The sequence below is a fragment of the Aulonocara sp. 'chitande type north' Nkhata Bay genome, linkage group LG6 (assembly GCF_057382095.1).
Source record: "Aulonocara sp. 'chitande type north' Nkhata Bay isolate Kocher_YH1m ecotype deep benthic linkage group LG6, A_spYH_male_GT1.1, whole genome shotgun sequence".
Taxonomy (NCBI): Eukaryota; Metazoa; Chordata; class Actinopteri; order Cichliformes; family Cichlidae; genus Aulonocara; species Aulonocara sp. 'chitande type north' Nkhata Bay.
The window spans coordinates 37687243-37713468 of record NC_141349.1 but is presented as its reverse complement, the minus strand read 5'-3'; the positions used below and the strand labels follow the sequence as shown (position 1 = coordinate 37713468).

Here is a 26226-nt window from a genome sequence, read left to right as displayed (position 1 = left end):
CCTGTCATGGTGAGTTCACCTAGATCTCTATAGGTAGTGCAAATGACCAGTGGTCTACAAAAAGAGCTAGCTGCAGACTAGAGCTGAATAATTAGTTTGAAAAGGAGAAAGATACCCAGTAAGAACAAACAGAGAAAGATTGTCACACTGAAAGGGAGAAAGAAGACCAGGAGATAATCCAAAGCCTGAAGGATGATGGCACTGTCAATAACAATAATATTAATAATAATAACTCAGATTTATATAGTGCTTTTCAAGGAACCCAAGGTCACTTTACAAACACACACACACACACACACACACACACACACACACACACACACACACACACACACACACACACACACACACACACACACACAAAGACAAAAAAAAAAAAAAAAAACCCCACAGTCAAAGGCCAAAGGCTTCAGTGAATACATGACAGTGTATCTGTTTTTGAAAAATGCCCAGAGACAGGGCAGAGTGGATCTCAGAGGGAAGCATGTTGTACAGAGTGGGGGGAACAGTGCTGAAGGGTCTGTCCTTGAAAGACTTTGGTCTGATGTGGGGGATGGAGACTAAGCCTTTAGTTGAGGAATGTTGAGGAATGAGGAGCAGGGAAGGAGAAGGTCCAATAGGTGAGGTGGAGAAAGAGCATGAAAGGGTTTGTAGAATCCTTTCTAATTATAATTTAATTTACAAAAAACCCCAATAAACATAAAGACAATACAAAAATACTCATATCATGATTGAATAATCATCACTAAACAATAAAGCATTTTTTAAAAAAAATATACGTTTTATCTTTTAGTTTTAAGTTAAAAGACAATTACAAACAACATGCAATGGTTAGTGTAGACTGCAGAATTTTCTGAGGTGAACCATCCAAATGTGTTTGACATATGAAGCAGGTTTTTCATAATTTAGAATATGACACTTATTATCACAATTATTTTGCAATGTATTTATTTAAAGGTCATAACTACGTGAAATGTATGCACTAAGTAGTACTCTCCAGTTCTTCCCAGCTGAGAGCAAAAGGCAGGATATCACTTCTTGCTAACAGTCCCAAAGAGGTGTTTCACTTTATGTTGTAGAAGAAAAAACACAGCTGTGAAAATGTCTGCAAATGAATGTGTTCTGTAAGGAACATTAAGTATAGAATTACTGACTCATTGCAATATTCAAACAATGACTGCTATGTGCAGCTGGGAGATTGACCCTCTGATAATCATGATTATATGGCAATGTCATGTGTAATTATGCATTTTACCCTAACACTAAAATTATGTCTGAATAGCACAAAACAACATGCTCTTCCATACGACATAACAACGGGCTTGATTATACCTCTGGTGGCTTTTTGTTAGAGTAATGACACACATATGCAACAGTGTAAGTCAGTGTATATTTTAAAAATGGTTTAATTAAGTCATAGATTTTTTTTTAGCATCATCGCAAACCTTTTCTGTTAAATGCAACCCCTTTTATTTGAAGAAATACTCGTTTTATTTTGAAATTCAGACAGTCTGACAAAGAATGGCAAAGCTCCTTTGCAAAAACAATATTTGCTTCTTTCAGCAAAGGCTGTCTGTTTCAGGTACATTAAAATATAATATAATATGATGTGAAAAAGAAGGATAAATTAAATTCAACATATTAAATTAAATTAAGCTTATATTGCTGTACAATTCATATATAAATATATATATATAGAGAGAGATAAAAATGGAGCTGTGCAGTAAAGCCAGAGCAATTAAATCTTGATTTTTATGAATATTAAACCATTCATCTCACAATGTGCAAAACCAAAATTCAGATTAATATATCATTAGCCATAGGTCAAAGCCATCAAAACTTCTGTGATACATGTTTCTTTCATCACGTTTGTGTTTCATAATAATCAAAAGTGACAAGAAAAAAGAAGATTAAATTAGTCGCCATGGAATTGGATGATAGAATCCTCTCATGAATTAATAGATGTAATGCTATTTCAGGAGCAACTAATCAAATACCATTTAATCCAATATTTACCAGGCCAACCAATTACCTCGTGGAACATTTATAAACGTATGGTTTCTAATTACAAATAGAAGAACAGCCTGCCCTTATCTGTAAAAGCACTGCCAAGCATGCCAGTAGTCTCAACTGTAATTGGAAATGGCACAAAAAAGCAGCAAGCATGATGACTCTGACAGTGGAATTCTTGATGAATCAGACTGGGTAACGGGTATGACAGTTATCAGTCAGCTGAGAGGAGGAATCTTGCAGGGTTAAGTTCAGTTTTTGTATCATCTCTGCTGGAAGTACAAAGTTCCAAGCATCTGTTGAATGTCCGAGTTCCAGTCCTAAAGGAATATTCAGTGTGCCGAGTTTTGAGCTGAGCCAGACTGTTACAGAAATCTATTACAAGACAAAAACCAATCAATTACATATTTTGGCAAAATAAGGATGAGGCATGAATCTGAGTTTCTGACTTCTTTATCACATTTATTTTTTGCCAGAGGCAGAAATTTTATGAAAGCAGTATACAAAATTTCCCAAAAGGAAAAGATAGGTCAAAATTAAGCTGTGTGAACTTCGTTGCCCCTATGGACTATAAAAGTTGGACGTCACGATTGTAAGATCACTCACTGGTTAGAAAAGCCCAGTTCCGATGAGCCAATTTTAGCGATATAGATGTTAGCATGTATGTTTTGAGAGCTAAATGGATCTGAGTAATAAGGTAGACTGGTTTTGCTTTTTAGGAGGGTGCAAATGCTAGAATTTTACCCACAAAGCTCGGTCTCTGAGGCTGTTAACAAATTTAACTACACAGGAAATCATTATGTGTCCAATATTTGTATTAAAGATACTTTAAAAGTACAAATGAATAAACATGGTCAAGAGGTAAAAAAAAAAAAAGGAGTTATAGAAAAATCTGTTTTACCACGAAAGATGAGCTTATGTGTCGAGAACATTTTAGACTCCACTGTTTCTTTATTTCTATTTGCTGCAAAAGGGAAAAAACACAAAAAACCAGCAAAACCAGCATACCAGATAGTGCTTAGGACTTAAACTGTCTTTTGATTTGTCGGATGAGAACTGAGAGTCCATTAGTTACTTGTTTGAGGACCCTGACGGGCTAGCAGTTATGAGAAAAAGCCAAAAAGAGGCTGGATGAACAGGCCCATAGTTCCCAGGACGCACACGGTTACAAATACCCAAAGGAAGATTCTATCAATCACCATGGCGACGTACTTCCAGTCATCCTCCACCTGTAAGTAAGGGAGGGGACAAAATAAGAGGTGTAAAAAGACAGTGTCAGTGGTTAGAAATGAGAGATAAACATGAACAGAGATCATTTAAAAGCAGGTGAAAAGGCATGCATGGTGAGAGAGACGCACGTGATTCAATATCTCAGTGTGTTTGAGGTTACAGGAGTCAATGAGGTGAAGTGTAACACAGAGAAAGTGTGGGGGGAAAAGGAAGACGGAAATAATAGAAGAGAGAACAGCTGAAAATTTCTCGTAAGTCAACAGAAAACTGATACATAATTTACACAGGGAGAAATTACTATGATAATCACATTCAAACCACAACGTCAAAAATAAATAAATAAGCAACAGGCGTTTTGACAAAGCTGATTGAGGCATGAATTTTGCATATCAAAGGCTCCTTTTTGCCTTGTGGGAGATTTCACCCACTTTATTTATAACTGACAGAGAGAGGAGGGAGATTGTTCAGTGCAAATCTAAAATTATTTGCTTCTAACTTACATTGTTGTAAACTTATAGAGCAGGTTACACTCTGCAACAATACAACAGCTCTCCCTGCCAGCATATTTTTTTGTCAGTATGGAGTGGTTTTGCATAAATACATTATGGATGCTTACTATGTATTTGCTTTCCATGAACGTCTGTACATTTATATAAAGTACAGAATTACTGGAACAATGTATCTTCTGTGTGACAAATGTATGCCTAGTATTTGCTTACTAAAATAGAAAAGCCAAAGTCAAACTGTGTTTTAGTCAAATGGAAACACAATGTGCATATAAACTGGAGTTAAATTCAACATCATACTGTGAGAATAACCAACAAAAAACAGCTGCAAGTTAAAATCTTATTTGATGGAGCAATGTTTCCGTTTTAGTTTACTGGAGCTAGAGCCAAGGCACAGACCTTCTTTCACAAACAAAAGAATCAGAAATGCAATGAGAAATGGTAATGATGGATTTAGATTTCATCACACTGGGACTTCTTTTATAATCTCAGTGCACAGAAAGAGGATAGATAAGCTAAACTAAATTTGATGTATATGAATTTTGCAACCTTGCTGACCTTTATTTTAGTAAAATTCTACTTGGATGTTTTAGATGACAGCAGTTACCCCTTTCCCCACTGTCCTATCAACTACTTTGAAACCCAAAGAGGGCAAAGGAAATGCACATGCTATGTTTTTCTTTTTAAATACATTTTTTTATTTTGTTAATATAAGTCTTAAATGGAAACCTGAGTGAGTTGTTGTGAGTGTGTTTTGCTATAGGAACATCTATTTGATTTGTTTAACTCTTACTGTCCACGGACAAATGATGAGAATGCCTCACCTCTTTGGCCTTGTTGCGGCTCCTCATGTTTTCAGCAATGTACTTGACGCTCTCGATGGCCTGTTTAATCTCAGGTGACACCACAGAAAAGGCCACGACTGTGTTGATGCTTTGGTGACTCAGCTGACGTGTCATCTTCCCAGGGTCTGGGGTTTCTGGGGTTTCCTTCCCATGCTGGCAAGGGCAGGGGCATTTCTTTCCAGTGCAGCCCTCCATAGTTGAGAGCTTGCTTTCACCAAACTCCAGACAGTTAAGTGATCCTCCTCCAAACTGTTGGGAATCATAATCAATTAAGATTAACTTATACGCCCTCCTTTATTTCCAAATAGACATTGGCTTGTTTCATATGTAGATATTTAAGTGAGCTAAGCAGTCAAGCATCAACTGATATTAAGGAAGGACTTGTTCCTTTTCACTGAAGCTTAGTGTTCAAGTAGTACAAAAAAACTAACCAAAAAAACAAGAAAACACCCACAAATATTTCCAAAAATGTAGTGTTTTGTTTCTTTTTTTATTTCAAATATTGTATAACAAGACAAAACTGCACATTCTCAATCTTAACTAACTGAAGCTATTTAGTTCATTTAACTACCAAATAAACAAATTGGTACTCTCTTTCCGGGCAGACACGTCTGCTATACTTTTGTTCGTATTTAACAAAATAAAAATGCAGACATAAGTGTACACCTTACTCAATAAATGGGCCACAAGTAGGGGTGACGTGGGACGCAAGTGGCCCGCAGGGTTTGAGACCCCTGAACTAAGCTCTCTTTCCATGATCGGTGACAGAACTGTTTTGTAAGAGTGTAAGGCTTTGTTTGTCACGGAGACCGTGAACTTTGCAGCAGAGCTAACTAAGCATTATTGGACCTGCTACAGAGTCATAACCTGAGTGCAAATAACGGAACGACAGCTGTCACTGACACTGACCTACATCACTTGTGATAAACCGAAACAAAAAAGTTTATCATTAAACTATTTTTGTCGGCTAGGATTAGGGATGGGAATCAAGACACTGTTCTTGTGAAGAACCACTTCCCAGTAGTTTAGTTTATTGGAATTGTTGGTCTGTTTGCCTATTGATCCAGCTTATCGATTCCACTTGCACTGGCCCTGAAATCAGCTGATTTCAGTTCATGTGCCGGAGAACAAAAATATGGACATTACATTTAAATTTTTATTATTTTCATTGCACAAAAGGACAAGAGTTCAACAATAAAGTGGAAACTTCATCCAGAACAGAAACAACCGCATTATGCTGCTAACACAACTTTGGGTCTTTGCAAGCATCTGCACAAACAGCATGCTAACATGAGCAGTCAGGCTGCAGCCTCTGGTTTCTACCTGTTCGTGTTTCTACAGTAGAATCACTGTGACGATCACTTTAAAGTCTCTTTGTGCTGGTTTTCATCTTTGCTTTGTGTTGTCAGCTTTGTGTTCATACCTAAAAGATCACGTGTGTCCTCATTAGGACAGGGATTTGTGTTGGTGTGCGGGGCTGTAGCCTGTAGGTTTATATTGTTAATTTGTAATTATGAGATGGTGTATTTCAGATCATTCATCAGTAACATGAAAGTAACGTAACGAGTACCATAACAAATATCTTTCTCCTGAGAGTAATTAAGTAACATACTGCACAACTTTTAAGAAACGTGTTCTGTGTAATACATGACTGTATTGAGTAATGACCCCAATACCAAGGGAAAATACTTCCAATACATTCAACAACCAGATGTTTTGTGAGCAAAACCACTTACCTGCATTAAGCTATTCTTCCGTTTTCTCCCTCCTTTTCCTCCTCCGCCTCCTCCTCCCCCTCCACCTCCTCCTGCCTCCCCACTGCTGTCCAGCCCCCCAACTTTGCTGTTCTCATCAATCGGTCTCCGCATTAGCATAATCCTCGGTAGCACTTTGAGAAACACCGAGCGCACCCAGCCCGGCATAGTGTGGGTCATTGGTGTGCGATAATGTACATTCAGCACAAAAACAGTGATGACAATGCTGAGTGTGACGAAGATCATTGTGAAGAGGAGGTACTCTCCAATGAGCGGGATGACCAGCGATGTGGAGGGGATGGTCTCTGTGATAACAAGTAGGAACACAGTGAGGGAGAGCAGGACGGAGATACAGAGCGTGACCTTCTCTCCACAGTCAGATGGGAGATAGAAAACCAGCACTGTGAGGAAAGAGATGAGGAGGCAGGGGATGATGAGGTTGATGGTATAGAAGAGTGGCAGACGCCGGATGTAGAAGGAGTAGGTGATGTCTGGATAGATCTCCTCACAGCAGTTGTACTTGATGTCATGTTTGTAGCCTGGAGCATCAATGATTTCCCACTCGCCACTTTCCCAGAAGTCTTTCAGGTTCACCTAATACATGGATAAAGATCTTAAAAATCACAAAATCTGAAGAAAAAAAATCATATTTAGAATCAACAAGCTATATTAAAAAGGCTCCCTTTTCTGTTAGTATAACCCGCATTATTTTCTTCAGGTAAATATGATGAATGGGAATTTGCAAGAAGTTGCAAACCAATTTTGAATTTAAAAAATGTCATGGAGCCACTGATTATCCACTGGACCTCCCCTAGGTCCAAGCAAAGTGGTTAATGCATGAAACAGTTACATTCTAAATGCTAATCTTAAAATTCACCTGTTTTCTGTATCTGTTTGAATAGCAGATGAATAAATTAAACAAACTTGCTATATCCAGTTACCAATGACTGTTGCATTTTCAGGAAGTTAATTAAAATAAGTGTTTAAGCAGCACCAACTTTTAGTTCCCTATGTGGTCTTCTGCATGCTTGATTTTATATTCCTAATAATGGAACTCACACTGTTTCCTAGATGCTCAGGTCTTTAAAACTCTGTCTTTTTACCAGTGAGCAGAATTTTTTTTTTTGCAGAACTCTTTTTCTAAGGAAATTGTTCCCACGTAGACATATTTTAATAGTTTACGCCACTAAAATTTAAAAACAAAAGTATCTATAACTCGAAATTTCAACTTACTTTTCTCAAACTTTTGAGTTAATAACTCAAAATTTCGAGTTAGCGCTGCCAATTAGTAATCTACATAAATGACGTCATTTCGTTGTTACCCGGAAGCTGAGGCCCTCAGCTACAAGTGCTACAGCTAAGCTACCAGTATTACAGCCAGTCATGAATGCACAAATTGCTGATTATTTTTAGTGTGGCTTCACAAATTATGAAATCCTTGTGTTATTAGCTGAATTACATGGTGTTACTATCAGCGAACGTACTCTCGAAAGCGGCAATTTGTTGTGATCTGGTTTTGAGTGCACATTCCACATAGATTACTGATTGGCAGAGCTAACTCGAAATTTCAAGTTACTTTTCTCAAAATTTCGAGTTAATAAGTCGACATTTCAAGAAAAAATCTCGAAATTTTGAGTTAATAACTCGAGTTATGGTTACTTTTTTTTGTGGCGGAAACGGGCTTGCATATAACAGCAACCCATTCTTGACCACCATTAAAACTGTAGTTATTTTATCAGCTTCATCCACATTTTTTTTAAAAAGAACACATTATAGCAACCATCCCAGATATTTTCCTCAACTAAGGATTTCATTTAAATGATTATTATTTGAGACTCCAGGCTATACTTCTATATGGCCGTCATGCCTGAGAAATTACTACTTTGGCCTACAGCAATTTGCCACATATCACTTTTTTGTCGAACCCCATTGAAGTTATGGTTCTCTGACTGTGCCACTGGCTGCAGAAGACATTATACAGCTTGTTTTACAGACCCAATAGAGCTCTTCATTACTTGCAAAGTGACCTTTTGTGTAAAATTGATGGAGGTGCCCTTTAATAAAATAAACAGTGAATAAAAAAAAAAACTAATGGGTTTGAAATGCCTGTTGTATCTAACTGGAATGAAGTCTGTACTAGGCAGAAAGAGATAAAAATGAAATAGATAGTTTATTGTTATACGAGGCTTAAATGCAGTTACAAAGACTGACCTTGGACCCAATAAGTACCAGGTCAATCTTGGCTTTGTCATAAGTCCAGGACCCAAACTTCATAGAGCAGTTCTGATAGTCAAAGGGGAAGTAGGTGATGTCCATTGGGCAAGATGATTTAAAAATTGCTGGAGGAACCCATGTGATAGTTCCATCAAACTTCAGCAAGGCCTTGGTCTTATCCTCCACCAGAAAATCTCCTACAGCACTGTGTAAGACAAACGTGAATGTATAACAAGGCGTACAATGCATTTCCATGGCAAACAGTGCATGAGAACGTAGACGTGTGGTGTGAATAGGACACAGAGGTTAGGTGGAAGGTAGAGATGTCAAACAATGAGAGAATACGCAAGGAGAAAACAAAGGCACAGAAGAAAGGGGAGAAGATAAAACCAGCAGTTATGGAACAAAGGATTATTAGGATTAAATAGTAGAGAACAATAAAGCTGCATTATGTATTATTGTGAAACACAAAACGACCTTTGATTAACAATATGAACCTTTGTTGTAAGTAGAAAGAAGTAATGAGTCTACAATTAACTGAGCTAAAACTGAGAGAATACAATGCAGCACAAACTGACCCTGAACAATAGGGAGTCCCATTAGCATATTTCACGGAATTTTCTGTTGGAAACTCTGAAGGTATAAAAGACATTTGTGCTTCAGAGAATATGGCCATTAATGCAATATTGTAATAAGGCTATTCTCATGCTGAAATGACATAGAGGGTTCTTTGTCAGTGCTTTTTTTAAAATTACCCGCAAGATTCATGAGCAAGGGGAAAATGTTAGGTGTTGCGCAAAAGCGACATTAGCATTCATTTGGAACATCTCTTCTGCTGACTTGTGATAAATACATATCAACAGTTTATTTTTATTTCACTTCTTCACCTTTCACAGTTAGCTGCTCTTCTACCACCATTAGAGCAGCTAAATGATCTGTTTGTTGTTTGGCGTTGGTCAGTACACTGAGTTTAGGAGTTATTTTAACAAAAACATCTGCCTGCTGCTGGAAACAGGGCTGATAAACCTAGGACGAAACCTGCAAACCCACATTAAAATTGCAGGCCAAAACAATGAAGAAGAGGAATATAAAACACTTCTAATATTATACTGAAAAGTCTGAGTGGTTTTACCTCTATGTAAGATCTATTGGTAATAAAACATTTACTAGTACAAGTTTAAAATTTCCAACATATTCTGGTCTGGGTGTAAAGAAACGGACACTTACAAGCAGGAAAATATAAATCACAATAATAATAAATCAATATAATCATTCACCTTTGCATTTTATAAAGAATTCTTTTAAATAGTTATTTTTATTTTGGCCATTATTATGGCTTTAATTGTTATGTTATAATCACTGATTGCATCGCATACTGTTGCCATAACAGAGATCCCAGCTAAGCTATATAATTTATGAGTGTTATGATGTTGACAGCCTCACTTGTTGTAGAGCACAATGTCGGGTCTCCAAATCTTGTTCGATGGGACTCTAATGAACTCAATCCCGTCAAACTCTGCAGGCTTCCATCGGAGCTTGTAGTCATTCCAAATCTGACGGAAGGGAAGGGAAAAACAGTTTTACCAGACTCGGGATTCAACCATCTGCTTTATATTTTGCATTGTGTGCTGCAGACATTATTAGTCACTGGAGACATCCCCCTTCTTGGGAATATTTTGAAAAACATATTTATACTGCAGGCAGAACTTTCTTTGATCTTTTACAGTAGTGCTAAATAAGGGTATTATAGAGAAAACAAATCTGAAGGCTTTCATTTGCTTCTACATTAGCTCGTGAGTGACAAAATAACACTATGTGATATCAACAATAGCCTGCATAAAGAGCAGCGCATAGAGACGGGGCGTATGAATAAATAGCTCCCTGACAGAAATAAAGGAAGAGTGCATTCAACATATCCGTAGGTAGCATTTCATGAGCTGTATATCCATTAGTCTTGGCTATCTGCATGTCATTCAAGATGAATTCATTCATTAGAAAGGCAGATTAATACCCAGTTATGACCTGGAAGCTGTTTAATTAACCACTTCATGCAACACTGCCTTTTTCATTTGAGAGTTTGCATTGTGATTGGCTAACGATGTAATTCATGATAGGCTCAGTTGTGCAGCTTGTTGTGACCGTAAAATTTCAGCATAAAAAATAGAAAGAAGAAGGAAAATATAAGTCTATTTAGCCTCAGTAAACAGGTACAGAGCAGTTTGTTTACAACAATAGGCTTGCCAGTGTAATTATGGTTATATTGTGGCTATGCCACTGGACGTCCAGCGTTCTGGGAAAGCACAGTTTTTTCTCCTCGTCACAATTAAAGGAATAGTGAGAATATTAACCCAAACTATGGTTCAAAGAATGCAAAATGTCTGTGTACTCTATATACTTTTCATGTATTTTCCACACATTTAGCAAATGGGATTACATGTTTGTTTTAAAGAAATATGTAATACATTGGCTTAGTTATAAATAGCAACATGTTGTGCCAAACCTATGTTTTTGGATATTTGGGAGATGCTCAGTTGTCTGAATCTTTATTGATTTTTGTTGAGGAAATGAGTAACCATCATAATTACTGATCACTCACTCAAGACTGATTAATATGCAGGTATCATCCTGAAAACTGAGGCTTTTTCAGGGCAGACCAAGTCAAAGATGTTATCACTGCTTAATTAGGAAATAGGTTTTATTATTTGCTCTACTTGTTTCATTGCCTACTTAATAAACTTAAAGGAGAAATGCTATTTGTTCATTTTGATGCATATTTAACTCAACATGTATTTCACTGTTTATTTATTTGTTTAGAGTTAGATTTTTTAATAGACTGATGGCATCTCTAGTCTTTGATAGAAGCTTACTTTGAACCATGAGGTTAAGCCCGTGTGCCCACCTGAATGTGTCTACATATCTACAGTACTCAAAGAACCTGTATGTATATGTATTACATTAAAGTTTTCCTCCCACTTACATAAAGTAGTCAGTGGAGCTAGATTTCAAAGAGTACACAGCTAGGATGTTTAAAAATATTGTGTTAAGGCTATTGAATAAAGAATCCCCTGCAGTCAAACTGCAGAACAGTTGCAATAAATACATCAAGGGGCAGATTTCTAAAGTGGCTTCCACTGTAAACCCACTGCTGTGATCCAGTGTCTTTGTCAGTGATTGTGGTGTTGGCACTGCTTGTCATTAGCAAGGACTTGTTGTAAACAAAACAGCCACGCCATTACAAACAATATATGAGATTGTACTATACAGGCATTTCAATATATTTTAATTGGAAAGCTCGGGGATAGCAGCACCACTGAATCACATCAGATTCTACAAAATGTTTGGCTTTGTAGAGCAATTAGCCACCAATTTAAGAAAGATAAAAATAAATCAATAATGCTTACAATAAGTATTTGTAATCTTTTAAGCACAGATTAATAGTGGAGGGAAAAGGGAAGAGGAAACAAAATGTTATCAACGAGGTGAAAGAGAGAAAATGTTATTGGTTGGCAATGTGAGGTCAAGAGTTCAGGGTCTGTAGCTATAGATCTGCTGAGCTGCAGAGCGTGACTAGCAATAATGCTAACATTGATCACTGGGCCGATTCCATTTCCGTGTTTATGTGAGCTGTCTTTGTTTTCTTATCCACTCGTGTTCTCCTGTTTATTCCAACTAAATGTAACATTAAGTCACAGCTAAAAGACAGACTGCAGCATCCCATACTGCTTAGTACGTGTAAACAATGTGTTAGAACATATGAACCTCGTCGGGCTTCACTTACCCGGCTCTTTGCAGACCTCAACTGTAAGGTAGGTCAGTGAAATTGTTAATGCGTGCTGTGTGTGATGTGTTTATCTGTGTTTGTGTGTGTACATGGTTACTCACATGCCTGAGCCATAAATTTGTTTCCATGATTTGATTCACCTCATCCTGCAGAGACACAGAGTAGGAAAAGAGCTCATTAGCCAGCAGATGTGGGTGTGTTTGTGTCTGTCTGCTTGTGCATGTGTGAGACAGACTGTGTTGCTGCTTCAGCCTACTGGAGGGACTACAAGAAACGTGCACATCTTAGTCCTCTGTTATATATGATTAACCGACAGGATCAATAGTGAGCAAGTTCCTAGTAAATGAAAAGGTTACATAGTTTACATCCTCTACGCCTTGTCTTTATTCAGTTCTGATTTGCAGTCTTAATGTTTTTACATTATACAGAATCGACTTAAAGAACTTTGTAAAAGCCATGTCTTGAAGACAAACAGACAGGTGAAAATGTGTGCATAAACACACACATAATGACACATTCATGCAGTGCCACCACACCCTGACATTCACATCCAGGCGCTCACCTTTAAATTAATCTCACCTCGCTGAGCAAGCAGATAGAGGTACCTCACAATCCAGTCTGGAAAAAGGCCCCTGCTGGCAATTTCCTCTTAATCTCAGGATTTCCACTCTGAGGTGAAAACCTCTTTTCACTGGGGATTGCACAGCACCCCCACCTCCATCACCAGTTTTGAACTTAACATTGCCAAAGCACAGCAGCATTGTATAAAAACACTGTGAGGCATTTTTGGAATCTGTGAAATTGAACAGACTAAATAAAGTCTGCATTCACTTTACGCTTTCACTTCTCTCGTTCCACGGCTTATCTTCTTGCTCTTCAGTTTCAAAGGTAGGAAATGTGATCAAGATGTTCTTGGAATGACAACTCACTGTTCACACAGACTATCATAAAATGTTGAGAAGTTGCTATGAGTGACAAATGCATAGATACATTTGGACAAATACATAAAACAAGACAGTTGCAGAATGTAGAAAAATGCTTAAAACACTTTCAGCATTACATTACAGTCTTTAAAAACCCAAAAACCCGTGTGTGTGTGTGTGTGTGTGTGTGTGTGTGTGTGTGTGTGTGTGTGCATAAAGCTTACAACTTTAACCAGCTGGGAGATGGAGACCTCAAACTCCACAGTGACTGGGTCAGAGACATTCTCCACTGGTCTGATGAACTGATTATATCGTCTAAACAGCTTCCTGAAAAGTCGGTCCTCAGCCTTTGATGAGAGGCAGTCTGAGGGTGAAACAAAGATGTAACAGGAGAAATTCATCTAAGATAGGGATTTAAAAAAAAACACTGAGAACGCAACAAAGAAGGAACTAAAATAAAATAGAAAAGAAAAATGATATATATATATCAGACTCTTCTGAAATTCAACGCACCAAACATCAATAAGTCTTTTCAGTTTATAAAATTTATGAAGAACTCTCTTTAGATTACAACTTTTCTGCTTAGATCATCATAGTAAAGAAAGTGCTTTGAACAAGTCTGTGCCGTGAGATAACCTTTAGGGTGCTTTTCAGTATGTTTGAAATGATGAAAATTGAAGAATGATAAGTAAGGAAGCCAAGAGCAGTAATGTCAAGTTTCAATTCTGGCATGCTGCAAAAAAAACATAATAATAATGATGATGATAATTACAACAAAACATGTTGTTTTTCTAGTTTATTTGGATTTTTTTTTTTATTTCCTTTACATTTCTTTCTGATCATTTCTTTAACTGAAAATCTGCAAAAGAGGAAAATAAGGTCATCATTTCATTGAGGACACAGTTGCCTCACACCCACCTTCCACCTTAACCTCTTGAGCAACATTTGCAGTCTCACTGCTTCTGTTCATTTCTCAACACCTTCTTTCTGGACTGCCTAAAATCTTACTAGACCTGTTATTGTTTAGCTCAGTCACTGTTCATCTGTCTGACCCAAGACTCAGCAGTTCCAGTTCAGAATCCACTGTAATCCAGGTGTGTGGCACCAGTTGGCAGACAGAGTGAACAGCTACCTGCTACAATGTAGCTACCTAGTAGCATTGTTTCCTGTGGTTTCTTGAAAGACAACGTACTTATGTACATATCAGTATTTCCTGTAGGTTAGCTACAGCTGAGCCCTGAAGTCATGGATAATGCATAGTGGAGTTTCAAGCTTTGCAGTGCAACACGGTGACAGTGGATTTAGCATGCTTCAGTACAGTCTAAACAGGTATTGTTGAAAATCCATTGACTTGACATGAATCTAGTAATGAACTAAGCACCGCAGTAATTCATCATGAGGGAAGAATATTTTACTTCTGCCTGTTTGCATAGAACTGTGGACGGGTGTTACCATACTGAAGACAGCATGGAATATAAACTAAGTTAAACTCAAATAAACATGTGATATCTAAATGTAAATAAATCACTGTGACATGCATGTCCTCTTCTCTTCTCCTGAATAATGGTAACTATAGTTTGGTAGGTGTTGGAAGCTGTCAGTGTTCACCCATATGAGAGCATGAGTTATTATAATTTATCTATATATAGGTGTTTGTCAGGACTGCAGCTTAAGGGGTGTGTACGTAACCAAAATATGAAGAGCTTATTTACTTCCAGGAAGGAACCTTGAAGGCTTCAGGCCGAGTATCTGTCTATTTAGTGGGAAATGCACAGCAAGCTATTTTAACATAGTGCAGAGGAGCTGCAGACTGCAGCCTGAGGACAGGAGATGAGGTGCTGAAAGTTTTTTATGTGTGAGGAGTGAGGGGAGCTGCTATTTCTTTAAGCTTGTTCCCCATTCAGGATTCAGATTTCAAACTTTTGGCTTCACTGTGGGGTAACGTGAAAACTCTGGACTCTCATGGAGTGTCCAAAACACACATGCCAGTATCATGGGAAGTGATGTCAGTACAGAAGTACCTTAAACCTGCATTCCTAATAATGGTCACCATGGGCAATTACTGTGGTTGCAAAAAGACTTCTGGTCCTATGCAAAATAGAAAAAGGATTTCTGACTTGACCTCTATTAACACTTGTTATTACACAAGTATGTCATTACAGTAGCCAGTGAACGTGTAGCTTTACAGTCAGATTCCACTGCTCTTATGTCACATCTGATTTCTGATTCTAAAACACCAAGAAATATCAAAACAGGACATTACAAATCAGTGGAACACATCACAGCAGCAGTTAACAACTACTTGGTACAGGTCTATGTGGCATACCATCTATGTGGACTCTCCTGGATACTAGTAACAACAGTATAATTGCACTATATATTGCCTCTTATCTTATAAGTTAAGGTTATAACGCTAACCAGAACTGCCACAAAATAAAAACACCTTAAAATTATTGCAGCATTTAGGACCAGCTGACCAACTGTCCAAAAATCATTAGCCATTGCTGCATCTTCACCAAGTGAAACACTGGGTGAGTTTTATTGTGAGGTCACAGGAAAATATTTGACACCACAATCCATAATTACAAGTAATAGCAGCTGTTGATTTTATGTACAAAAACAAACAAGTTGTTAAGGTGGTTTAGAAGAGAATAATTGATGAACGGGAATGGAAGAAGGTTATGAGCCAGGTTAACAACTTTCCTGTGCCATCACAGCAAAGCTGCTTAGCTGTGCTGTTGGCACAGAGTTACTGGCATGAGACAAAGTCAGATCACATTTGTTCTTGGCGTGATGAAAAGAGACCAAATATTGAATGAACATAAATGTGTCTGGTTGTGCTATAAACAGAAACACTAGTTGTGTCTGTTTTAGTCCAGGCTCAAGAAGTGTTTGTTTCCTCCAGGATTCTGTGACTATTAGACCACATTTACTGTTACCACCAGCAACTACATCCATCGCCTAATCCAGCAGAGCTAGAATCTTCAATATTACATTTGATCTAGAATTTATTCTAAAGAAGACTGAAACTACATTCAGGACCAAGATAAATCAGTTACTGGGGTTGTGTAAGCTGTGCAAGTTTTCAAAGTGAGCTGTATCAAAGCAATACGTCTAAAGTTCCCCACACAGCTTGCTGCCTTGAAGCCAACTGAGTCACATCATTTACACTCCTGCAGTTTGTGAGGATGATCACCCACTTTTCATCCTTCAAGACCCCCCAGTGCTCTTGGAGTTGTCACGCAGAAATCCCGCTCACGCTCCCCATCACGCTCTATAAATATATCTAGATCAATACCACATTCGTCTCTGCAGGGCAGCTTGAATGGAGGAGAGAAGATGCAGGACAGAGTATTTTGCAAGGAGAATGAGGACACAAAATAAGGGACAAAAGAAACAGCTAAAACAGCAGGTACACAAAAACACAACAATTAAGAGACAGAAGACAAAGAGACATCTAATGTTCAGGAGAACTTCTTCACCTCAAAGACACAAGCAGATTTTACCTTCGGGTGTTTCATTATTTATTTCCCAAACTTTTTTGTTTTTTGTTTTAATAAACGCTATTCTTACTTGACTAACAGCAGTCAAATTGAGTTTGGGATACATGAGAGCAAAATGTTTTAATTAAAACGGACTTCTTTGGAGAAGTCCTTGAAATCCTGATGATGAAATATTGCTGACCCTATTACATCAAGATGCTTCGCTCAAAGGCAAAAGTCTTTATGCACAGAACAATGACACCAGAAACATAGCTTGTGTTGAACTTCTGATGACAGCCCTCTAGAGAGAACAACAAGAGAGGAAAAAAGGAAAGAAACACCAAGACAAGAAGTGGAGGGAGAGAAGAAGGGAGTAAGGGAGAGGAGAGACAGACTGGAAGCAAAGCCTTCTTGAGATGTCACTCAGAAGATTATGACTCCAGACTTCATAGCCTGCTGTCTGGTAGCTACTTAGCATGTGCTAATGCTGTGCTAAATAGAGTTTAAAGGGAGTATGGTAACAGACACTTCACATCTGATCCAAAAAAGGAAACAGTCCGTTGCACAATGACTATATTTTTCAGGATACAAACGATAGACTGAAAAAGACAAAACAGAAAAGAATGAAATTTGAATTAAAATATAAAAGAAATGAAGTAGAAAAAAATGTTTGACTAAAACAAGCTGTCACGGTGCTTCATCTACTTGTTAGTATAATTACAAAGACAGAGCTGCTCCCTGCTACACGTCCACTGACTAAACCAATTCTTTGATCAAAACCTGGCATTTATACACACACTCGCTCTCTCTCACAAACACACACATATGTATGCCTACATTTAGCTTGGTCAGATGCATTCCCCATTGAGACTTTAAAAAAAACATGTTAAAGTGAAATGATCTACTCACTTTGATCTGTATTTATCACATTTACCCTCACTTGCCAATTATTAGTCCACCAGTCAGAACTTCCCAATTTTTAATGGACGCTTTCATCATAGTAGGATTAATGCATCAAATTGGGTAAAGAGTGGGAAAAAATAATTATGTAGATAGGACCATATTTCACACACTTGTGAAAATTAAAATGAGATTTGTGAAAAGGTGCATAAGAACAGAATCACGGTCACACATGCGCCTTTCTCTGTACTCAAGACTCTAACTACATTCTTAGGTTTTGCTGTTGATAGTTCATTAAGCTCTCTCTCATATCTTACCAAGCACATGAGTCTGTCAAGCTTAGCTTGATCCCCAAATATGGATGTGCTGTATATAGAGCTATACTAAAGAACAGCATTTAAAAAAAAGAAGAAGAAAGATTCAGTAAGGCGTTAATCCCTAGCAGTTACACTAGAATTGTAATTTTAGCATGATTGGAGCTGAAGGAACTGTTAGCATTACTAAAAATACGTTATGATGTGCAATTCGTCAAATCCGTCTTTTGTTTATCAGGACACCTTTTTTTTTGCATTTGATTAATCTATATGTTTTTCAACTATCCTACAAACTGTACCCAGTCTTCTGGTTTGGACCCAGGAACTGTCAATCACTGCTGCTTATTTTGGACTCCATATAACATAAAATCCCTCAGGGGATATGCCAGGGATGGTATGAAGGATGGGATTTTGATGATTTAGGGACAATGTGTTGATTTTAAGCATTCTGTAGTTAGGATTATTCCCTTAATATCCATCCATCCATCCATTTTCTATAGAATATATTGGGCCATGCTGAGAACAATGGCCTCGGACTTGGAGGTTCTAATTGTCATTACTGCCGCTTCATACTTGGGTGGGAACTGCTCCAATGCAAGCTACAGGTCACCACCTGATGAAGCAAACAGAACCACATCATCTGCACAAAATCACCAAGGTGAAGGTCCACTTAGAAATTCTGCCCATTAAAATCTCCGAACAGAATCGGTGACAAAGTCCAACACCTCTTGGCAACAACTCCAACTTATTGCCAGCAATACACACCAAGATGTCGTTCTACTTGTACAGGGGCCAATGACTTGTAACAGCAAGGCAGACACCCTATACTGAACAGCTCCCATGGGATACCCCGAGGGTAACCTTTTTCCAAAATTAATTTAAAACAGTTGCATTTTCCAACATGTGCACTTTTTACTTAATAGTTACCTAATTATTTCCTTGAGTGGGAGGAGTTACATATTGTCTCGAGATAAGCTTTGAATTATCATACACTCAACAAAAATATAAATGCAACACCTTTGTTACTGCTCCCATTCCCCATGGGATGGACGTAGAGACCTAAAATTCATTCCAGATACACAATATAACCATCCCTCCCAAACAGTGGTCACAAATCAGTCCAAATGTGTGGTAGTGGGCACATCTGCTATATTGAGATAATCCATCCCACCTCACAGGTGTGCCACATCAGGATGCTGATCTGATATCATGAGTAGTGCACAGGTGTACCTCAGACTGCCCACAACAAAAGGCCACCCTGGAATGTGCAGTTTTGTCTCACAGCAAAATGCCACAGATGCCACAAGCAATGAGGGAGCGTGCAATTGGCATGCTGACAGCAGGAATGTCAACCAGATCTGTCGCCCGTGCATTGAATGTTCATTTCTCAACCATAAGCCGTCTCCACAGGCGTTTCAGAGAATATGGCAGCACATCCAACCGGCCTCACAACCGTAGACCTCGTGTAACCACACCAGCCCAGGACCTCCACATCCAGCAGGTTCACCTCCAAGATCGTCTGAGACCAGCCACCCAGACAGCTGCTGGAACAATTGGTTTGCACAACCAAACAATTTCTGCACAAACTGTCAGAAACCGTCTCAGGGACGCTCAACTGCATGCCCGTCGTCCTCATCGGGGTCTTGACCTGACTCCAGCTCGTCGCCGTAACAGACTTGTGTGGGCAAATGCTCACATTCGATGGCGTCTGGCACGTTGGAGAGGTGTGCGCTTCACGGATGAATCATGGTTCACATTGTTCAGGGCAGATGGCAGCTGAGAATGTCCCAGTTCTTGCATGGCCAGCATACTCACTGGACATGTCACCCATTGAGCATGTTCGGGATGTGCTTGACCGGCGTATACGACAGCGTGTACCAGTTCCCACGAATATCCAACAACCTCGCACAGCCATTGAAGTGGAGTGGACCAACATTCCACAGGCCACAATTGACAATCTGATAGACTCCATGCGACGATGTGTTGCACTGCATGAGGCAAATGGTGGTCACACCAGATACTGACCGGTTCTGGGTCCCCAGACCTCCAATAGCGCAAAAAAACTGCACATTCCAGGGTGGCCTTTTGTTGTGGGCAGTCTGAGGTACACCTGTGCACTACTCATGATGTCAGATCAGCATCCTGATGTGGCACACCTGTGAGGTGGGATGGATTATCTCAATATAGCAGATGTGCCCACTACCACACATTTGGACTGATTTGTGACCACTGTTTGGGAGGGATGGTTATATTGTGTATCTGGAATGAATTTTAGGTCTCTACGTCCATCCCATGGGGAATGGGAGCAGTAACAAAGGTGTTGCGTTTATATTTTTGTTGAGTGTATTTATATTGCAGATTCCTAGTTAATTTATCTTTTTTCCCTCTAATTGGATTATTTTCCTTAGCTTGGGCATGTCTTTAGTTTGGCCACCTTAACCTGCACTGCAAATATGGTGCACTAATCCACTGCTGTGATGAAAAATGGGGGAAAAAGAAGATTCTAAGGCCCTTTTATTTCTGCCTGCACTGCTTAGCTATCTTTCCTACAGAGATGTTCTAGTGACTTAAAGGAAGCATCTCAGTTTGTCTTTTGACACCACTGCACAGCTCTGTTCTTTACCGTTTAAGCGGATCATCTTTTTGATGGGACTCAAAAAATAAGACAGCTACAGTGTATGATACAGGGGGAGGGGGGGGGGATATCCTGGTTTGAGTTAACAACATATACACTTAATGGACTCAAAAGTAGAGAAGCAGGAAACAGGAGACAAGCTGGTGTAGAGGAATACCGGACAGATAATGCTTATTGTTAAAGAAGAGACAGTTTTATTGGCCGTGTGAGAGGCTGGTGTAAGAGTAAGCCATTTAGCCTTTAGCCTCCCCTGAGCATGCAAATGCTTTTAAAGGAGAGTGAGAAAGAATGAAACAGAAAGGAATGGAGATAGACGAGGGTTCTTTTTTATGTACAATGCTTATATGGTAAACACTGTATAAAGCTGAAGTGTTTATTTTTCCTGTGTGCCTGTAAACTGAGCTGAAATGCATTGAATTTAAGTGACAGAGATTAAGTGGGAGTGGAAAAGGAGAGAGAGGAAAACAAGAGAAAAGACCGATGAGAGGAAAAGAACCTGAGAGATTAGTGAGTGAGAAAGAGGCGAAGTCACAGAAAAGTGAGAGACAGGTGCAAAAAGCCCAGGAAGATAGGATCGTGGAGCAGTGAGTGTGTGTGTATGTGTGTCCAGTTAATGGAATACCATGAGATGTGACTGATGCCTTTAACAGCAAAGGCTCCACACTTGTATTCAGGCAAAATCTACAAACAGCTTTGTTTGATTTGTCTTTTTTATTGTATTCTTTTTGTCCCGACGTTCTCAGCAGATGCTAATATTGGTCAAGCATAGCTCTTTTTGAAGGACTTATGACATTCATGCTCGACTGCACGCATTTCGCAGTTCTCATCCATTTTTAACTTTTTTCACCTTTGAAATGAGCAGATCTAATAGAAATTTCCCTGAAGGCATGCTCACAAAAAAACTGGGTTACATGAATTTGAATATGTTTCATGGAAGAAAAGCGCTCAGCCTTTGTAGTTCAATATCTCAGTGGTCCTTTGCTCATTTTAGCATGTGCATTTTGTCATTATTAGGTGCGAATGTGACCCTGACCAGGAATGTAAGTGCCCATATATTCCTTTCTCTGGATGTAGGAGAAATATCATTTTGACTTTGGGCCATGCCAGAGTGAGAAATATTTTACATGCAAACTGAGAAGCCCTTGTTTGATGTTGACAGGAAGTATCTTAAGCTCAATATTCCATTAGAAAAACTGTAAAACTGTAACATAAAGGATCGCATTTATCCACAAAATAAGTTTTAACAACTGACAATGGACACATTTTCACAAACATCACCCGAAGCCTTCTACTCTAAAAACTGAACTCCAACAAACAGGTTCAGCCTTTATGAAAACCGGCGGATGTGAAGCGAGGGATGCAACATGAGGTCCTCTCAACACATTTATCTGTGACTCAGTTCATATTTAGCCACGCCCCCTCTGCTCTGTGTTCTGCGCTATAAATGTTACCGTGATATAAGCCTCGTTACCACACAGCTGCCGTCATGCAGGCACACACAGACACAAACACACACCTTATCACCACAGTTCACTGACCGGATCATCAGTCATGCATTCAATTACATTATGAGAATAGCCTTTATTTGAATACAAGGGGCAGTGCTGTGACTATATGCAAGTTAAAGTAACACACAATAGTAGCACTTCTGAAATCACCACAGGCAAACTAAACATTGCTTGCTTAATTGGTGTTTACAGTTTGTGTGTTATCCAAATATATGGACACAACTGCAGCTAACGGTATGGTTACATAAGTTTTTCCACGTTTTGCACATTCACAGCTTTCAAAAAGGATGAATCCATGCGAGTAATATTAATCAGTGTCACAAATCACTAAAGACCATTACCACTGCTAATTTGAGATTAGGTGCAGCTGTGGCTCACCTGGTAGAGCAGGCCATTTACTATTTGGAAAGTTTGTGGTTCATTCCAAGGTTCCTCCAGTTCACGTTGGACAATATACTGAACCTTCTCAAGTGAGATGTATCCATCAGAGTGTGAGTGAGTGTGTATGAGACAGATAAAAAGTGCTTAAAGTGCATAGAATAAAGCACTGCATGAATGTGTGTAAATGGGTGAATTTGGCTTGTAGTGCAGAAACGCTTTGAGTGCTCAGAAAAAGCAGAAAAGTGCTATATATATATATACCCGTCCATTTACCAGTACAGAAGTTTGTATTCTGATAGTGTCTCCAAACTTAGTGCAAACTTTGTGCAGGCTGACTGAACACAGGGTCAGAAGTGAATGTTGAACTGCCCATGAGCCAGTTTTGGCTGTAGATTGTGCTGAAACAGAAAAAGAAGACGAGTGCTTTAAAATGTCCCTTTCTGAAGTGATGGAGTAAATGTTTGCGTGCCCAGCTCATCCAACTCATCACTTGGTCAGAGGGGAGTAGTACAAAGCAAGTTTTATGGGTCAGGAAGCTATGTCGAGCTTAAAGTCAGAGTTTTGTGTGTCATGAAAGAGGCTCTATTTTTTTTTAACCTGGTTAAATCACCATGGTAACTTGTGCTGAATGCATAACCTGCTCAAGAGCAGAGTTTCAGTGTAAAATTGGAAGTGCCATGTTTTTATTTTTTTTTTATGTGCAGTATGTATTTTGTCCTGTTGAATGTATTTGTGCAACTTGTTAAGCAGGAACTACAGTACCATCACAAATGAAACCCAGCTGTAAAGTTACAGCCTACAGCTTTACTGTGCAGTGCACATTCACTGAAATGTGCACATATTCAGCTGGTGATGCAGAAAATATAAATATAAATATATATAAATATTTTTTATATATATTTATATTTTTAGACTGGATTCTAAGCTTAGAATTGTGCTGCCAAGTCTTTCTTGTTTACTCAGCTGGAATTTCAACTACTGGAACACGTACCAAGAATGCCTTTTCCAGCAATAAAATGAATTTCGCTTTGATCTGCAGACAAACTAAAGGAATTTCCACGTCTCTGTTTTCAGGCTATGGCACAGTAACCTTTAATGTTTAATTGTATCCAATTTAAAGTTCAGAGCTCTAATCTGCAGCAGCTCCTCTTAGAAACAAACAGTGCATTCTGCATTCAAATAATTAACTGGAATAAAAATTGGGGGTTTTTTTTACCGCCCTGTGCACTAAATCCCAAGATTAACAATTTTCGACAGCATTAATCTTGTCTTATTTGCAACAGGATTTTATGATACTGTTACGTTTATGTTCCTTATAGAGTTTCTCTCAATTATATCATCATCTCTGATTGGAGGAACCAGCACTCAGTGGTCTCAGTTTTGGGACTTTGTAAAAACATGGGATTTGGTCATTAAATTATCACCAGGGAACATGACATTTAATCTGATTATTAGAATTAATTTGCGTTCCTAAATTTATTTAAATGCCCCACATTGAAATTTTCCTACACTGTAAAGGATGAAAATCAGCATCATCTTAGCAATCTTGTGAGATACCTGGTCAAAATGCTTCAGCTTCTTTCTTAGAAGCTCACTGTCTTTAGAAGTGTTTATTAAATTTAGTTACAACAACAGATGAAGGGTCAAGTTTATTTTTTTCCAAAATTCATGTGACGTGATTCAGGTACAGGCGTGATATGGACTTGGAATAAAGAATGTGTATAAAGGCTGATACACCATAAGAAAGTCTGCCTGCCACCATGCATAAATCAGATAGCAAATGTTTACATTGAAGCTTGGAAATGCTGCAGCATAATTACTGTCGCTGAATTTATTTCACATAGTGGCTCCAGGTCAGATCCAGGCTCTCTGCTCAGCTGCGGTCAATGATTAAGATACTGGCTGCATATCAATAATCACAAATTCTTCCTTCCCTTTCATCATTCCAAGTTGGATGGCATCCTTATCTCCTTTCCTTGAGCCTCATCTCAATGCCTTTCCTTCTTTCTGCCCTGCCTACCCCTTTCTCTTCTTTCCTACTCTCTTTCATCCTTTATCCTGGCTTCCTACTATTTCTTCCTTCCATTCTCATTTCCTCCATTCCTCCTCCTCGCCTTGATTTCCTTCTTATCTTTGACATTTCATTCCTATTCCCTTCTACCCCAGCTATCTTTCCTTCTTTCTTCTATGAATCTTTTTGCACCAGATCTTCCCTCTTTTCCAATCTTTCTTCTATCTCCCCTCCCTTCTTTGTTTTCATCTTTATCTTCTTCCCCCCTCTCTCTCTCTCATGGCCCTTCATCCATTCCTATCTTCAACCCTTCATTACCCGATTTCCTCGCTTCCTCACTGTCTAGCTTTCTTTCCTCCTTCTATCAGTCATTTCTTGCGTCCTCCCTCTTTTCCTACCTTTCTATATATATTTTATGAATCTTCTCTGGACAAAGCTGCTCTTGTCTGAAAAAAAAACATACACTTTTGTATGTTTTAGTTTAGTCGATTATTTTTACTGCTAGTTGAAAATACCTTAATGATTATAAGTTTAACTTTATTACAACAATCAAACGAGCCTTCAACAAGATAACTTTAAAAGTATCTCGTGCTAAATATGTAATGTTTTGTACCTATCCTTTGCTACAAACTATAAGAACAAACAAGAAATGAATACAACTTTTAATTAGTGTCGTAATTGGGGTGAAACGAAATAAGGTCATCAGATTCATCCGAAGACACGCATTGCTAGGAGGGTTTTTATCAAATGCCTGCAGCAGACCAAGCCCCCTCCTCCCGACTAAAACCTTTATATCTTCTTTCTGTGTGAATAAACAAAATTGGCACAGGCCTCGTATAACCTCTAAAAGTCTCGCTACCTGTAAACGGGGAAACGGAACTGTAATCTGTTTTGCTTAGTGAAATCACATCGACCCTTCAAAACAAAATTAGCATTCATCAAAATTCATTTGCCTTTCTCCAGATTTTTCCGCATTTCGTTTTTGTTGACCTAGTGTTAGAGTCGTAAGAAAAGAAGTTTTAGTGCAAAAACCTAAAATTAATGTTTTGGCAGGAAATCTTTTGCGTATTTTGACGATATTTTTGCTAATTATTCAAATGATAAAAACGAGAAAAAGTTTGGAGTCGACATAGCGATGACCACAAAGCACTGGAGGATGGCAGAAAAAGACAAAGTTACTAAAAGACGCCTCGGAGAATGCACAGTAATTCAGCCTAATCACCCCAGAATCACCAAGTTAACTATCAAGACACTGACGCGCAGAGAGGCTCCAGTGTCCTGGAGCCTTGAAAACCATGCAGCCAAAAATCCTCATGCGTCTGTAATCTGCAGAATATACTATATAACTCTACCTTGAATAAACGCCACTCACCTTGCGCCTTCAAACCCACGAGTAAAAGCAGCAAAGTCCATCTCTCCACAGACTGCATCTCTCCCTCGTGTCGTTTGGGGATCCTGTTCACTTTTTTCCTGAAGGAAGCCTGTCTCTTTAATCGATGAGACGAGAAATAATGTGAGAGGGCGTGAAAATGTGCCTCTCTCCCCTGGTGTCGTCTATCTCGCTTTGTCGGTGCGCTCCTTCCTGATATGATCCCAACTTGACTTCATACGTCCCTCCCCTACGAGCGCAAAAATCTCCTCTGGCGCATCCATACGGATCAGCACAGGGAGGGAAAACCGTCCCAACATGCGCAAAGTGATCCCAACACTGAAATGTCAAAGATCGAAGAGG

The 26226-nt window shown here is 38.8% G+C and overlaps 1 protein-coding gene across 1 annotated transcript; it reads right to left on the bottom strand.

Moving 5' to 3' along the window:
• Window positions 1–965: 965 nt before the first annotated feature.
• LOC147328447 (neuronal acetylcholine receptor subunit alpha-3-like) lies at window positions 966–26226 on the bottom strand. The gene is made up of 8 exons (XM_086296826.1): window positions 25867–26226; window positions 13488–13627; window positions 12442–12486; window positions 10003–10112; window positions 8557–8764; window positions 6328–6939; window positions 4571–4840; window positions 966–3239 (listed from the first exon to the last, which is right to left on the bottom strand). The coding sequence occupies exons 1-8, from the start codon at window positions 25922–25924 to the stop codon at window positions 3114–3116; spliced, it is 1569 nt and encodes a 522-aa protein (XP_086152952.1). The 5' UTR covers window positions 25925–26226; the 3' UTR covers window positions 966–3113.

What these genes read in the sequence shown, in the direction of transcription:
- LOC147328447 (XM_086296826.1), bottom strand. Translation starts at nt 25,924, where the DNA reads ATGCAGTCTGTGGAGAGATGGACTTTGCTGCTTTTACTCGTGGGTTTG. An exon ending in TCTCCCAGCTGGTTAAAGTT is followed by an intron (nt 12,487 to 13,487) that starts GTAAGCTTTATG and finishes GTGTCTCTGCAG; the next exon opens with GATGAGGTGAATCAAATCAT. An exon ending in GGAAGAATAGCTTAATGCAG is followed by an intron (nt 4,841 to 6,327) that starts GTAAGTGGTTTT and finishes GATTCCCAACAG; the next exon opens with TTTGGAGGAGGATCACTTAA.